Source organism: Rhinoderma darwinii, chromosome 5 (assembly GCF_050947455.1).
Source record: "Rhinoderma darwinii isolate aRhiDar2 chromosome 5, aRhiDar2.hap1, whole genome shotgun sequence".
Lineage (NCBI taxonomy): Eukaryota > Metazoa > Chordata > Amphibia > Anura > Rhinodermatidae > Rhinoderma > Rhinoderma darwinii.
This window is the reverse complement of record NC_134691.1, coordinates 82,639,583-82,653,363: the sequence shown is the minus strand read 5'-3', so window position 1 is coordinate 82,653,363 and position 13,781 is coordinate 82,639,583. Positions and strand designations below refer to the sequence as shown.

The following is a 13,781-nucleotide window of genomic DNA, read 5'->3' as shown; positions in this document are numbered from 1 at the left end:
GGTCCCAGCTGCCTTGAGATCATTAACAAGTTCCCCCCGTGCAGTTTTCGGCTGAGCTCTCACCTTCCTCAGGATCAAGGATACCCCACGAGGTGAGATTTTGCATGAAGCCCCAGATCGATGTCGATTGACAGTCATTTTGTATGTCTTCCATTTTCTTACTATTGCACCAACAGTTGTCTCCTTCTCACCCAGCGTCTTACTTATGGTTTTGTAGCCCATTCCAGCCTTCTGCAGGTCTATGATCTTGTCCCTGACATCCTTAGAAAGCTCTTTGGTCTTGCCCATGTTGTAGAGGTTAGAGTCAGACTGATTAATTGAGTCTGTGGACAGGAGTCTTTTATACAGGTGACCATTTAAGACAGCTGTCTTTACTGCAGGCACCAAGTTGATTTGGAGCGTGTAACTGGTCTGGAGGAGGCTGAACTCTTAATGGTTGGTAGGGGATCAAATACTTATTTCTCTGTGCACAATGCAAATAAATATATATAATTTTGACTATGTGATTTTCTGTTTTTTTTTTATATAATCTATCTCTCACTGGTAAAATTAACCTAGCCTAAAAATTCTAGACTGTTCATGTCTGACAGTGGGCAAACTTACAAAATCAGCAAGGGATCAAATACTTATTTCCTTCACTGTAATGTGATCGGTGCTGTAATGTAGATTACAGCATTGTTTTTTATTTAGAAAAACGATCATTTTTGACGGAGTTATGACCTATTTTAGATTTATGCTAATGAGTTTCTTAAATGCCCAACTGGGCGTGTTTTACTATATGACCAAGTGGGCGTTGTACAGAGGAGTGTATGATGCTGACCAATCATCGTCATACACTTCTCTCCATTAATTTACTCTGCACATAGTGTTCTTCTAGATCACTATGTGCAGCCACATATACACACACACACACACACACACACACACACAGACGTTACTGAAGTGTCCTGACAGTGAATAGACATCACTACCAGCCAGGACGTGAGGTCTATTAAGAATCCTGACACTTCGGTAACGTTTGCGTGTGATTTACAGCACAGCAAGCGTAGTCTCGCGAGATTACGCTGTAAGCGGTCATTTACAGCGGGGTTACGCTTGCTGTGCTGTAAAATCACACACAAACGTTAGCGAAGTGTTGGGATTGCGAATAGACATCGCGTCTTGGCCGGAATTGATGTCTATTCACTGTCAGGAGACTTCAGTAACGTTAATGTGTGTGTATGTGGCTGCACATAGTGATCTAGTAAGATCACTATGTGCAGAGTAAATGAATGGAGAGAAGTGTATGATGCTGATTGGTCACTGATTGGCCAGCGTCATACACTCCTCTCCACAACGCCCACTTGGTCAAAAAGTAAAACACGCCCAGTTGGGCATTAAGAAAGTCATTAGAATAAAGCTAAAATAGGTCGTAACTCCGTCAAAAATGATCGTTTTTCTAAATAAAAAAAACACTGCTGTAATCTACATTACGGCGCCGATCACATTATGTAGAAGATAGGCCACTTATAATGCGGTGACAGAGACTCTAAGTAGAGAGTCATCCAAATAATGAGGGATCATTGTTTTTCTCCAAAACGGTCACACATAATACTGTCTTTGAAGGGAACCTGTCACTAGATTTCATGGAACTAAGCCACCAGCATGTCATTATACAGTTGGGGTTTAGCACCCCTCCCACTCAAAACGGTCCGTTTTAGCATTTAGTCTAAAAAGAAGCTATAATACAGAATGTGCAGATTGTAAATGACCAGAGAAGAGTCCTTAAAGGACTCCAGTTGTAACAGCCTCGGCTTAATCTGGGCACTGAGCATGTGCAGGCTGCCGTTGGACTCATCGCAACTCGCACGCTGAATTATAACTTCTTTTTAGATGAACTGTTAAAATGGATTGGGGCTTGTTTCGTATTCTAAACACCAGCAGTATAACGATATGCTAGTGGTTCAGTAACCTACAATCTTGTGACAAATGCTCTTTAAAACAAAAAGTTAATTCTTTAATGATTTGATAACAAAAAAAAAAAAACTGAAACCATGATGATTTTATCTAATTTCAATAACAGAAAACAGTCTGTGTGACATTGTCCTTGCTGTGATATGCAGAGGAGATAAAGCGATATAGTATACTGTACAGCATTGGTCTCCAACCAGTGACTCCCAACTGTAATCAGTCAGGGCATGATGGGAGTTGTCGTTTTGCAATAGATGGGGAGCCACAGGTTTAAGATCGTTGCCTTAGCCAATACACATCCTTTTTTTGGTCTGAGGGCTAATTTGTCAGATTGTAACAAGAGACAGGCCTCTTAAAGGTGCCTGCATCTAAAGTGGCACTAAGAGGAGTTAGAATAGTAGCTTTGGATTTCCAAAGCGCTGTATGCCATTTACTTCAATCCATCTAAAAGGTTTGGGGGGGGGGGGGGGTGGGTATGTACAGCAGGTCCTTGTAAAACTTTTCATAACTTACTGGATATCCATTTAATGGTTGGAAATAGAGGTATTTGTCGGTGATGCATACATGGCCAGGGTTGGAGACCAGCGGAGTGATCATCTCTGCTTCACATTCCATGTTCGATATTTCAAACACACTCTGAAAGCTGTGACAGATTTAAGAAGAGGATCATCAAATGTACTTGAAGTAGCGGATAATACATTATGTTCTAGAATATTTTATATCATAGCTGGAAGAACGTGTGATAACTATATCTAGAATGAGGTATAGAAAGATAAGCACATTTACATTGTACAAAGGTCACAACATTGTTGTACAACAAGCGTCCTAGCAGCCCAGAGCAACCAAATGGGCCAGTCCTACTCTCATATAGGTGTCATAAGACAACGCCAAGTAAACATATAGGTTAGAAAGTGGAAATCTGTGGCCCGGTCTGATTCAAAAGCAAACATGTCTCGGCACAGTGAAAGGGATGGAAGGAGGGGGTTTTCTCACTATGATCTGAAAGGCAAAGCGGAGGAACCTAAGGGTCAACGAGTGACAGAAAAACAACCCCATAAAAGCGAAGATGGCCAACAATGACATCTGTAAGAAAGCTACTTCCTATACCAGAAACTGAAGTCTAGAGCACAAACAGAGAGCTTACCAGACAGACTGCATACCGCTACCATTCACATGTATTCAGGAGAACAGTTTTTTTTTTTTTTTTAAGTGGAGATCTGATTAAAAGATAGTTTTAATGTCTACGGTGCCACAAATCACCAAAATGAAGGGATTGATTCATACGAAAAAAAATTAACTGGCCATGTTGTACAATGTTTATTGATGGTTCATTCTTACCATGAAATGTATACAGTAATGTTAATGTGAGAGGGGGTCTTCTGCTTGGGACTCCACTTTGTTAGTGACTCTCCACTCTGGCTCATAAACAGTGGCTCTCGCTCTGGCAGACATTTGAATGGCTGAATATAATATTACCAGTGGCCACTCCAGGGAAACCAACAAAAATTTCTCCTGCCAGTGTGAGAAGCTCATCCCGCTGATTCAAACCTAAAAAAAAGGGTCGTCTTTGTGAGACAACCCCTTAAAGGATTGCTAACAATGATTGACTGCGCTGGTTATGAATTTGATTTATCAAATGTGGGGAAAAAAATTATTTGCACTTCTCTATTTCAAAACAATCTTGAAGTGATAAGAAATACATTATCCAGAATTTTTCTTTCAATCAAAGTTATTTAATCTGTGGCTAGCGTGAAGGCTATGAATACCTTTGAGATAGACATTTTTATTTTAAAATAAATAAATAAATAAATATAAAAAAAAACTTACGCGGAACTTTCTAAATACTTTTTAGAAAAAAAATTATTGTACTGTACACAGAGTAGCTATATCTAGTGCTGAGACCCGTATCCGTCAGGTCAGCGGCAATGACGAGTTCAGTGTCAGCAGGTCCTGCGTATCTCTGACACACAGGATCAAACTGTTACCGATCACATCTAAGTTCATAACTTAGATGTGATTGAGAACAGGTGAATCAGACACGCTGTCACTAAACCCATCAGTCCGCTAACCTGACTCATTCAGGTCCCAGCACTAGATATAGCGGCTTAGTATTCAGCATACAAAGCAGATGTATCTCAAAAGGTAAAAGTAATTTTTAAGTATTTAGAAAGTTGAACAAAACCGATACATTTGTATTTAGAAAAAAGAAAAAAAACAACTTAAAAACACACACACACAAACACGCTTCAAAAAGGTGTATATAGCCTTTGATGGATTTTTCAACTTTTTTACTCCATTACCCAGAAGCTGTGTATACTTTCACTAACCTGTTTTTATCAAATGACGCCCTTGCCAAACGAGATTGCAGAATAGCAGTTATCTGATATAAAAAAAAAAAAAGAGAAAACAGGTTATATCCATATATAAAGTGAAAAATAACTATTTCGTTACATCTGAAAAACGTAAGACACACCATTGCTGTCTGATCTCCAAGTTTTTCTAGACGAGAAGCTCTTTGAAGCTGTAAAAATACAGAATAATAGTTGATGTTCCAATGAAAATTCAGACACTTGCATGCAGACCTAATGATATGGATTATAACAATGAAAATAATAGTATCGCCCCAGTAAGGGTAGGTTCACACGCTTAACCAAAAATGGCTGAAAATACGGAGCTGTCTTCAAGGGAAAACCGCTACTGATTTTCAGGCGTTTATTAATCAAACTCACGTTTTTGGAGCTGGTTTTCTATAGTCAATGAAAAACGGCTCCAAAAACGGCTGAACAAGCGTCGTGCACTTCTTTTTCGTTGACAGAGCAGAACGCCCTTTTTCCCATTGAAATCAATGGGCAGATGTTTGGAGGCGTTCTGCTTTCGATTTTTCAGCCGTTTTTTGGGACGTTTAGTAAGACACGGACCACCAGAGGAAGTGAACATTTTACTCTGGGGGTGGTCAGTAGAAGTAAGTAACGCCACAAGGTATTATAAACAAACATTATATTAGGAAGTTAATTGTACATGTCACATGAAGTTAAAATAGAAATAAAATGTATTCTTGGACCAACCCTTTTAAAAAAATTAAATAATTAAAAAATGTTAACATTTTAGTGATATAAATAATTGACTAGTTTAAGCTATAACCATACCAGTATCATTCTAAACATAATTACAAATGGTGCTTTCGCCACATACATCACAGCTTTCTGTAGTTCTAGGTGCATCACACAATTATCACTAAGTGTTTTCATTACAAGGCCAAGCCTAAATCCTACAAGCCGTCCTGTTATCAGGAACATTTAGATTATACCTGGAGAACGGTCTGTACCACATCATCAACCTTTCTAGAATCCTCCAGCTGAAACAAAAAACGTCCTCCGCCCTAAAAAGTAATTAAAAAATACGCTATTAGCACCCCATATTACACTTTGTATTTCATTGCAATGGACGACAATAGATATCGGTCAGAAATGCTCAATGTAAAAAGGTTTTTTTTTTTCTGCAAAGTATTTATAGGTGTGAATTGCTTTCAAATGGTAATTGCTGTTCTTCAGAGCTAATAAAAAAACAAAAACGAGCAGTACATTGCCCTTGGCATTACCTAAGAGAGGGGGATACCGTTTGGCAGATGCCCCACTATTTGCATAATATTCCCTTATAGTGCATGTGGAAAGGGGTGGTCTAAAGCAGAAAAACCCTTTAACAAGAATGCAGAAATATTTGACCCTGGGCTATGTTCACACAGCAAATCCGCAACCAAAATCAGTGGCATTATTCATAGAAACATTTGATGTGCATATGGAATGAAGAAAAGGCTACTTACACGCTGAAGTTTATATGGAGCAACTATATTTTCTTTCTTGATGAGATTGACCTAAAAGGTAAAATAATGTATTGATTAAGTAGACAAAGAAAAAGGAACAATACAAATAAGGGCCTGTTCACATCAGCGTTGGCTTTCCGCTGAGGGGTTTCGTCTGAGGTTTCCGTCGTGGAAACCCTCAACGGAAAGTCAAACCTAAACCTTAGCTTCAGTTTGCATCACCAATGATATCAATGGTGACGGAAACATTGCTAATGGTTTCTGTTTGTCACCATTCCGGCAGGTTTCCGTTTTTTGGACTGCATTTTTTCGACTGCGCTATTGATCCTGTCAAAAAAACACAAACCTGCCGGAATGGTGACAAACGGAAACCATTAGCAAGGTTTCCGTCACCATTGATATCAATGGCGATGCAAATAGAAGCTAAGGTTTCCGTTTGCCTTTCCGTTGAGGGGTTCCATGATTGAAACCTCCGACGGAACCCCTCAATGGAAAACCAACGCTGATGTGAACAGGCTCTTAACAGCATCATTTATGAAGGAGGCAGTCTCTTAAAAAAGTCTCCTAGCTTTCCTGACATGTCTGTTTTAGTAATTAATTGTATACCCCATGAAATATTTCTGGAGCATCAGACGGTGTATGGACAGACCCTACCGACAAGGGGAATGGTAACACTCAGTTCTCAATTTATTTATACATTTCCAGGAGGAACACCACAATGCAATGTTCTAAAGAAAAATGCTCCAACATTGCTATTTTATGGAGAATACAAGTATTAAATGGTTTCCTCTTTTCACTCGCCATACTTGGAAATAACCTTTTTGCAGTTTTTAAAAAAAAAACAAAAAAAAAAACAAAAAAAAAAAAACACTGCCTTCCCTATATATGGTGTTTTTAGTACAATTGATTTCAATGGGGAAAACTGTTGGCCTGCAAAGATGATTTTGTAAAAATTCATGCTGGGAAACAGTGATCATCAGGTTTCCCACAAGTTTGTGGAGCGGATCCGTACAGGATTCTTACCTGATTGAAAGCAACAGAAAACCGCTTGTGCGTGTTGCTAAAAAGGGGGAGAAAGGTAAATATGTGAGATGCTAAAAACAGACAGAATAAAAGTTACTTGATCAATGAACGCAGATAAAGTCCATACTTCCTGAATAGATTTTCACCGTCTTCCACTTCAATTTTTGAGCAATCCCGCAGTGCAATCTGTAACCGTGAAAATTTTATTTTAGAAAAACAGCAAAAGTTTCCAGATCAGGTGCTAATTTTACATTGATTTAGCTTACCTTAAGGATGGGTTCTTCAATTTTATCCGGCTCGAATATTAGGGATTTTGAACATATTTTCAGGGATCCTCTTATGCTTCTAAATGAAAAACCGTAATAAACTACAGTATATGTTAAAAATAAATATACGGTATGTATTTTTATCTTTCGTCTTTGATAAATTACACGTTAAAGTGAAGTTCCACTTTCAATAATGGTTACGGTTCCACTTCTTAAACAGAGTTTGTCACCATTGTCTTAGATTCAATGTCATATTGCAATATATTCTCATGGGTGGATTCAATTTAATAAGGTTGTTACTTTTTTCAGTGTTCTTTCGAGATGACTTTCAGGAACTTTTACTTATGAGTAAATGAGCCTAAAGATGACCTGTCTCTAGACCATATAAGTTCAACTGGTTACCTGACCTGAGCAGCGTTGTCTCCCTGATTCCTAAACCCCCCCCCCCCATTCCAGAGATATGGCCCACTGTTGTGTTGGCTCCCACTATGCTAATTTGCTGTAGTTAGCCAACAGGGCGTGAACTACCCTCAAGCTGCCTCACACTAATTGGTCAGCATCAGAGGCGGGGGAAGCTTGCTCCAACCCGTTGGCTAACTACAGCAAATTAGACTATAGGGAGCCAATCAAACAGTGGTTCATATATCTGGAACAGGGTGTTTTGGGGAAAAACAAAACAAAAACCCACACACAGAGCTGGAATCAGGGAGACCGTGCTATTAAGGTCAGTAAACCTGTTCCGCTTATATGACCTAGTGACAGGTCCTCTGTAAAGATAGCCATACACATGAAATAATTCCCGGCTGACACTTATTTCTCTCGATTCCCCTATAAACATGCATGGTTACGTCAATGGGAAGAGGGGAAAAAGCTGCAGAAAGACTCCTCTGGCAGAAATTTATCTCCCCTGCAAACAAAGGACCTTCTTTCCTCCAACATCTGCCATCAGGGGAAAGCCGGTCTGCCCCATACATATTAGAGCATCAGCTAAATCTATTGAAATTGGCAGGTTTGGCCAAGTTCTGTCTAATGTATACGGGCACCTTAAAAGGGGTATTGCAGCCAGAAGTATCTATCACCTATACACTTCAAAGGTGAGGTTTGGTCAGTGGGGGTCCAAACACCAGCACCCCAGTCCCCCATCTGTGGAAAGGAGGAGTTTGAATGAAGTGATGCCACTCTATGGCACTGACGAAAACAGCCAAATGCTGCAGCGATTGGACCTCCCACTATTCTAACATGTATCACCTATCCAGACGATACTCCAGCCAGCAGCTTTATGTCTAAAGGCTGGATGTTCAGTGCTGCCCAGTGGTGTACGTAAGCTTACATGATAGCGGATTGATCCAGCCTATCAGGCTGGACAGAGGTAGAACCCTAAGGCCCTGTTCACACAGAGTTTTTTGCCGAGTTTTTTTGACGCGGAAACCGCGCCAAAAAACTCCTCAAAAACCGCCCGAAAATGCCTCCCATTGATTTCAATGGGAGTTGGACGAGTTTTTTTACCTCGAGTAAAAAAAACGCGTTGCGGTAAAAAGAAGCGTCATGACCCATCTTGAGGCGGTTTCCGCCTCCAAAACCCCATTTCAATCAGTCAGAAAGCGGAAAAATAAACCTTGACGAGTGTTTTGACGAGTTTTTGTCAAACCACTGTGCAAAAACCTACTGGAGCAGTTTTTGCAGGAGGAATTTTCCTCCTGCAAAAAACTCTGTGTGAACACAGCCTTAATAATTCATAAGTAGCCATTCTGCGGAGTGTACATAGATGGAATTCAGGAGGATTATAACGTCAGTTATGTGAAGAAAACCTCCGCCACATAGTGATAATATTTCCCTTTACTATTACAAATAAGAAGTAATAAAATATGAATGTATGGGTCTATGCAGCCCAAGCAAACCTGCAGCAATAATACGGAGCATTCCTTCAGACCTGTCAAGTGGAAATACCTACCTACCTGTTGGCAGCCGGATATAGTTGACAGATACAGAGCATATTTGAATCTAGTCTAATAATCCCAAGTGCCCCAGTAATCTGGATGCAAAACATGCACCAGATATGTAAAAGTTGGAGAGAGTCCGCTGGGCTGTCCAGCAGTGTACAGGGACCCGCCTATGTAAATTATTCCTAAATGTTGTCTGGCCCACTAGAGTGATCGACAAGACGCTCTTCAGCAGTGGCATTACTGAAATAATTGACATCCCACATAAGTTCAGCTAATATATCTTTTTACAATTTCATAAAACAAATTCATACAAATCTAGTCATATTGATTGTTCTCGCTTCAATGCAGCCTTACCTCTCTGTCGCATCGCCTGCTTTAGATATGTGATGGGCTGTATGCTGATCAAAGAAGTATTCCTCCAAGTCCAGAAGTAACAAAGAAAACCTACAAGAAGAAAGACAATATAACATATTCACAAAAGTACAATGAGCTCTGCATTTTCTAAGGCTTCGTTCACATGTGTGTCAAGGCTCCGTTCTGCCGGAGCTTTCCGTCAGAACGGAACTCTGACAAACAAACGGAAACCAGAAACTGTGAATCACTGCTATTATGGGATATTTCACAAAAGCTAAAAGTGCAACTGTCAATTTTATTTCAAAAATTGGTAATGTAGCGCACCAGTGGTTGGAGCGTTACGGGCCTCATACAAAGGAGCCATAATTAATACAGGCGCATATTGACTTTATTGAACTCCATGGAATCAGTATAAGGCCTCATGCACACAGCCGTAATTTCGCGGCCGCAACTTATCCACATTTATGCGGATAAATTTCAGACCCATTCTTTTCTATGGCCCCATGCCCACGACAGTGATTTACACAGACTCATGCAGGGGCCGCAATTTGCGGATTCGCCAATACTAGTGAATTGTTGTGGATCTGCAAGTCCAGATGATACACGGATGCACAAGGGGTTTTTTGAGGTCCCGCGGATTTGAAGACCGAAAAACCAATGCTGTCGTCTGCATGAGGCCTAAATCCCTGTTCAGTAAACTCCCCCTAGTGGTGGCCATGGCCTATCTGGATTCCTATATTTTTGTATGCAGGTTGTGCAGTGGAGAAGGGATTTGGAGCGCCTTATGACACAAACCGAGCTCTGACCAGAGAGATTAGCAGAACATGCTCAGAATTCATCGAAGTATTATCAAACATAACATTTTATACTGGCAAGTTATCAAGCGATGTCACAGGACCACAGTGTCCCCCTATTCAAGTAAATGGCAGAAGGCTAATGCTGGGAACCCCCGCTACAAGTGTGTCGCGGATCCACAGTACGAGCAGTGACAGAAATGTAGGGGAAGCAGCGCTCACATGAGAACTGCAGCCCCTTCAAAACAGCTGATCGGCGGGGGTGCCGGGAGTCGGACCCCCACCAATCACATATCCTCAGGATAGACCACCAACTTCTTCTAAACTGAAACAAAGTTTCATTTTGCCTTGCTTATGAAGGGACTGACAAAATACTATACACTAACTGCAGTTTTATTTGTCAGGCTATCATTAGGACTACGACGAAATTCTGATAATAAAAAACGTTGTATGATAAATAATAAGCTGTCCGCTCACGTGCAAAACATCTCCACAGCACGGGATAATATTCTTCATCATCATAGAAAATATTTCTTCATATAGGAAGTGGATTTAGTATGACGGTGGTTCCAGTACACACAGTTTTGCTTTACTGTGTATTGTGGTCCTTATATTGTTGCTGCCAAAAACAAGGCTGGACGGCCTCAGGGAGAAAAGGGAAAGGTTTTCCTGCATCTGTTCTGGTTTCCCACAACGTTTATACTCAGGGAACAAGTCCATGTAAACAAACACACACATATATACACAAACATGAACATCCCGCACCCGCAGAAATACATTTACTTCCCAATTTTAGAGGGTGACCGATAGCAAAGCATTTTCTGCTGCTACATGGCAGATGCAGTGACAGAGCTCCCAGCATACACTGCTCCTGTCTGATCCGTAACGTGGCGAAGCCAAATCTCCCTGGTCCCTAACACCACGGGCATTTAGGACTAGTTCACACTTTGTATTGTGTAAGTGTTTCTTCAAGCCAAAAGCAGGGGTGGGGTTAAATACGCCACGAGGGAGGGCACCCTAAGGCTAGAATCCCACGACCGTTTCCATTTTGTGCGCGCAAAAAACGGACACTTTTTTTTCATGCGTGGCAGTTCCATGTACAGTCAGTGTTTGTTCCGTGTGGCATCAGTTGTTGTCAGTGTTGGCGCACTTTTCTTTATTTTTTTTTTACTCTGCATTTCAAGGAACTGGAGCGTGAATCACGGACATCACACGGATGTCCGTCCGTGATTTTCACGCACCCATGGACTTCAAAAATAGGACGGGCATTGAGTTTCATGCAACGGAAACACGCCGCGTAAAAAACACTGCATGTCTGAATGGCCCCATTGAATCGCATAGGTCCGTGTGACAGCCGTTGTTTTAACAGCCGTCACTCGGACGTAGTCAACTTTCGTGTGAATAGTGAATAAGGTCTTAGCGATCCCCAGAAGACAGCAAGAACAGTCACTTTTTAAGCAAGGAAAATAAAGGACTACAGGGTGCCCACCGTAAATCTATGTCTGAGGAGTCGGCACTTGTTTTCAGGACAAAGTTGTACAAAATATACGGTGAACTTTCACAAGACCAGAAGGAGAAGAGAGAAACAATTAGGAAATATCTAAAAAACAAAGAAAGGCCTCACTAGAGATCCGTAGCACACAGCAGGAGGGACGGTGTGCCGCCATTGTACGCAGCTATTCCCCTATAGAATCACTCCGATGGAGTACAGAATGCGACAGAAAATAACCGCAAGCCTCCAAATGAAACCAGATGTGTATGGAGATACAGCAAAGACCCCATGAACTTTCATAAGACGAGTACAAAACAGAGCAGTACAATGGCCGAGTGTACGAGACCTTATAGTAGCAGATTTTGTATTACAATTTCGGCTGTCATCCTGTCCGATAATTCGGGATCTATCTGGTCCCATTGATGCTGGATTAAAGGAATTTTGCTTTACACTGGACATTTGGAATGTGTGCCTATTCGGGCAAACCCCATTGAAACTTTCAGTCATGTAATTTGGAAAAATGAGGAGTTACCTTAGAACTTTGCTGGATTACCAGTAGGAGTTACCTGAGCCCCTGCTGACCTGTACACAGTAGCAGCACGTTTGGTAAGAGCATTCTATTTTCTTCATATACCTGCATGTGATTGGTCGGATATCGCACTATGGATCCTCAGACTTAGGGCTGATTTACACGAGCGTGTGCGTTTTGCGCACGCAAAAAACGTGGCGTTTTTGTGTGCGCAAAAGGCACATAACAGCTCCGTGTGTCATCAGCGTATGATGCGCGGCTGCGAGATTTTCGCGCAGACGCCATCATGCCATCATTATGACACTCCGTTTGGATGTTTGTAAACAGAAAAGCACGTGGTGCTTTTCTGTTTACATTCAGAGTTTGACAGCTGTTGCGCGAATCACGCTCGTCCCACGGAAATGCTTCCGTGCGGCGAATGCGTGGTTTTCACAGACCCATTGACTTCAATGGGTGCGTGATGCGCAAACAGCGCACAAAGAACGGACATGTCGTGAGTTTTTTTCAGCGGACTCACGCTGCGTAAAACTCACGGACTGTCTGCACGGCCCCATAGACTAATATAGGTGCGTACGACACGCGTGAAAAGCACGCGCGTCGCACGCACATCACGCTCGTGTAAACGAGGCCTTATCAGTAGGTGCTTGTGGCTGGATATATGGGATTGGTTTGTGCTTCTCTTGTGACAGAGATTTTTTTGTGGATTATTATAACAATATTTGTCCTATGTGCAATATTTTAGAAAAGGAACAGTAGACGTTATGTTTTACTCTGCGGTTAGAGAACATTTTAATTCAGGTGACTATAGTTAATTTAGGGTTATATTGCAGGATATACCTACAGAAACGCTCAAGTGTCATTAACCTGACGTTTACAATACAAAAATACCTACTATAAACAGTCCATACCTAGACACCTATATATATGTATGTGTGTGTATGTGTGTATGTGTGTGTGTGTGTGTGTGTGTACAGTATCTGTATATAATACAATGCATTCATAGTATAGAATTATCCACCTGTATAATAAATAAATGAGACAATACACACAATGTACCAATGACCGGCAGCCTCATGCCTGCACCAATGTGACAACGAAATGTCTTCTTAGCTGCAGAAAGTCACTCACCTCTCCTTAGAAGAATGCTGCAGAGAGTCTGCTCTCCTCCAGGAAGCCATGGGCAAGCTGTGCCCAGGCAAGCGGCACCACTCGCTTAGATAGAGCCACTACTGGATGCCAGCAAGTCCCTGCCACTCATCACTCGCTGCTGCTGCTGCTGCTTGACTTGCTGCGGAGCCTTGCGATGAGAACGGTCACGTGATTGGCTGGGCGTTCCCGTAGCGCCAATCCAAGTGAATGACAGGTAGCGTAGGATTGGCTGCCCCTTACTTCCTTCTCGGAGACTCGTTCTGTGATTGGATGGCGGAGCAGATGCCGGTGTTTACGGAAATGGAATTCCGCCACTGTGTCCTGCTGACTGACAGTGGACGTATTATACAGTGGTAGCACCACCCTATTATATCCACCAGTGTTGTGATTTCCCCTTTCATTTAACCCCTTAAGAGCGCAGACAATTTTCACCAGGGTACATACTTAATTCTATTATAATG

At 41.5% G+C, this 13,781-nt stretch overlaps 1 protein-coding gene across 1 annotated transcript in view; it reads right to left on the bottom strand.

Moving 5' to 3' along the window:
• Positions 1-13,443, bottom strand: part of NSMAF (neutral sphingomyelinase activation associated factor) — a 72,237-nt gene extending 58,794 nt beyond the window's left edge. The window contains exons 1-10 of the mRNA XM_075826207.1: positions 13,300-13,443; positions 9,357-9,446; positions 7,060-7,138; positions 6,921-6,979; positions 6,794-6,830; positions 5,771-5,821; positions 5,258-5,329; positions 4,424-4,471; positions 4,278-4,330; positions 2,464-2,593 (exon numbers count right to left, since the gene is read on the bottom strand). Of these exons, the coding sequence (XP_075682322.1) occupies positions 2,464-2,593; positions 4,278-4,330; positions 4,424-4,471; positions 5,258-5,329; positions 5,771-5,821; positions 6,794-6,830; positions 6,921-6,979; positions 7,060-7,138; positions 9,357-9,446; positions 13,300-13,349 (669 nt within the window). The 5' untranslated portion in view covers positions 13,350-13,443. The remainder of the gene's footprint in view (positions 1-2,463; positions 2,594-4,277; positions 4,331-4,423; positions 4,472-5,257; positions 5,330-5,770; positions 5,822-6,793; positions 6,831-6,920; positions 6,980-7,059; positions 7,139-9,356; positions 9,447-13,299) is intronic.
• Between the last annotated feature and the right edge of the window lie 338 nt (positions 13,444-13,781).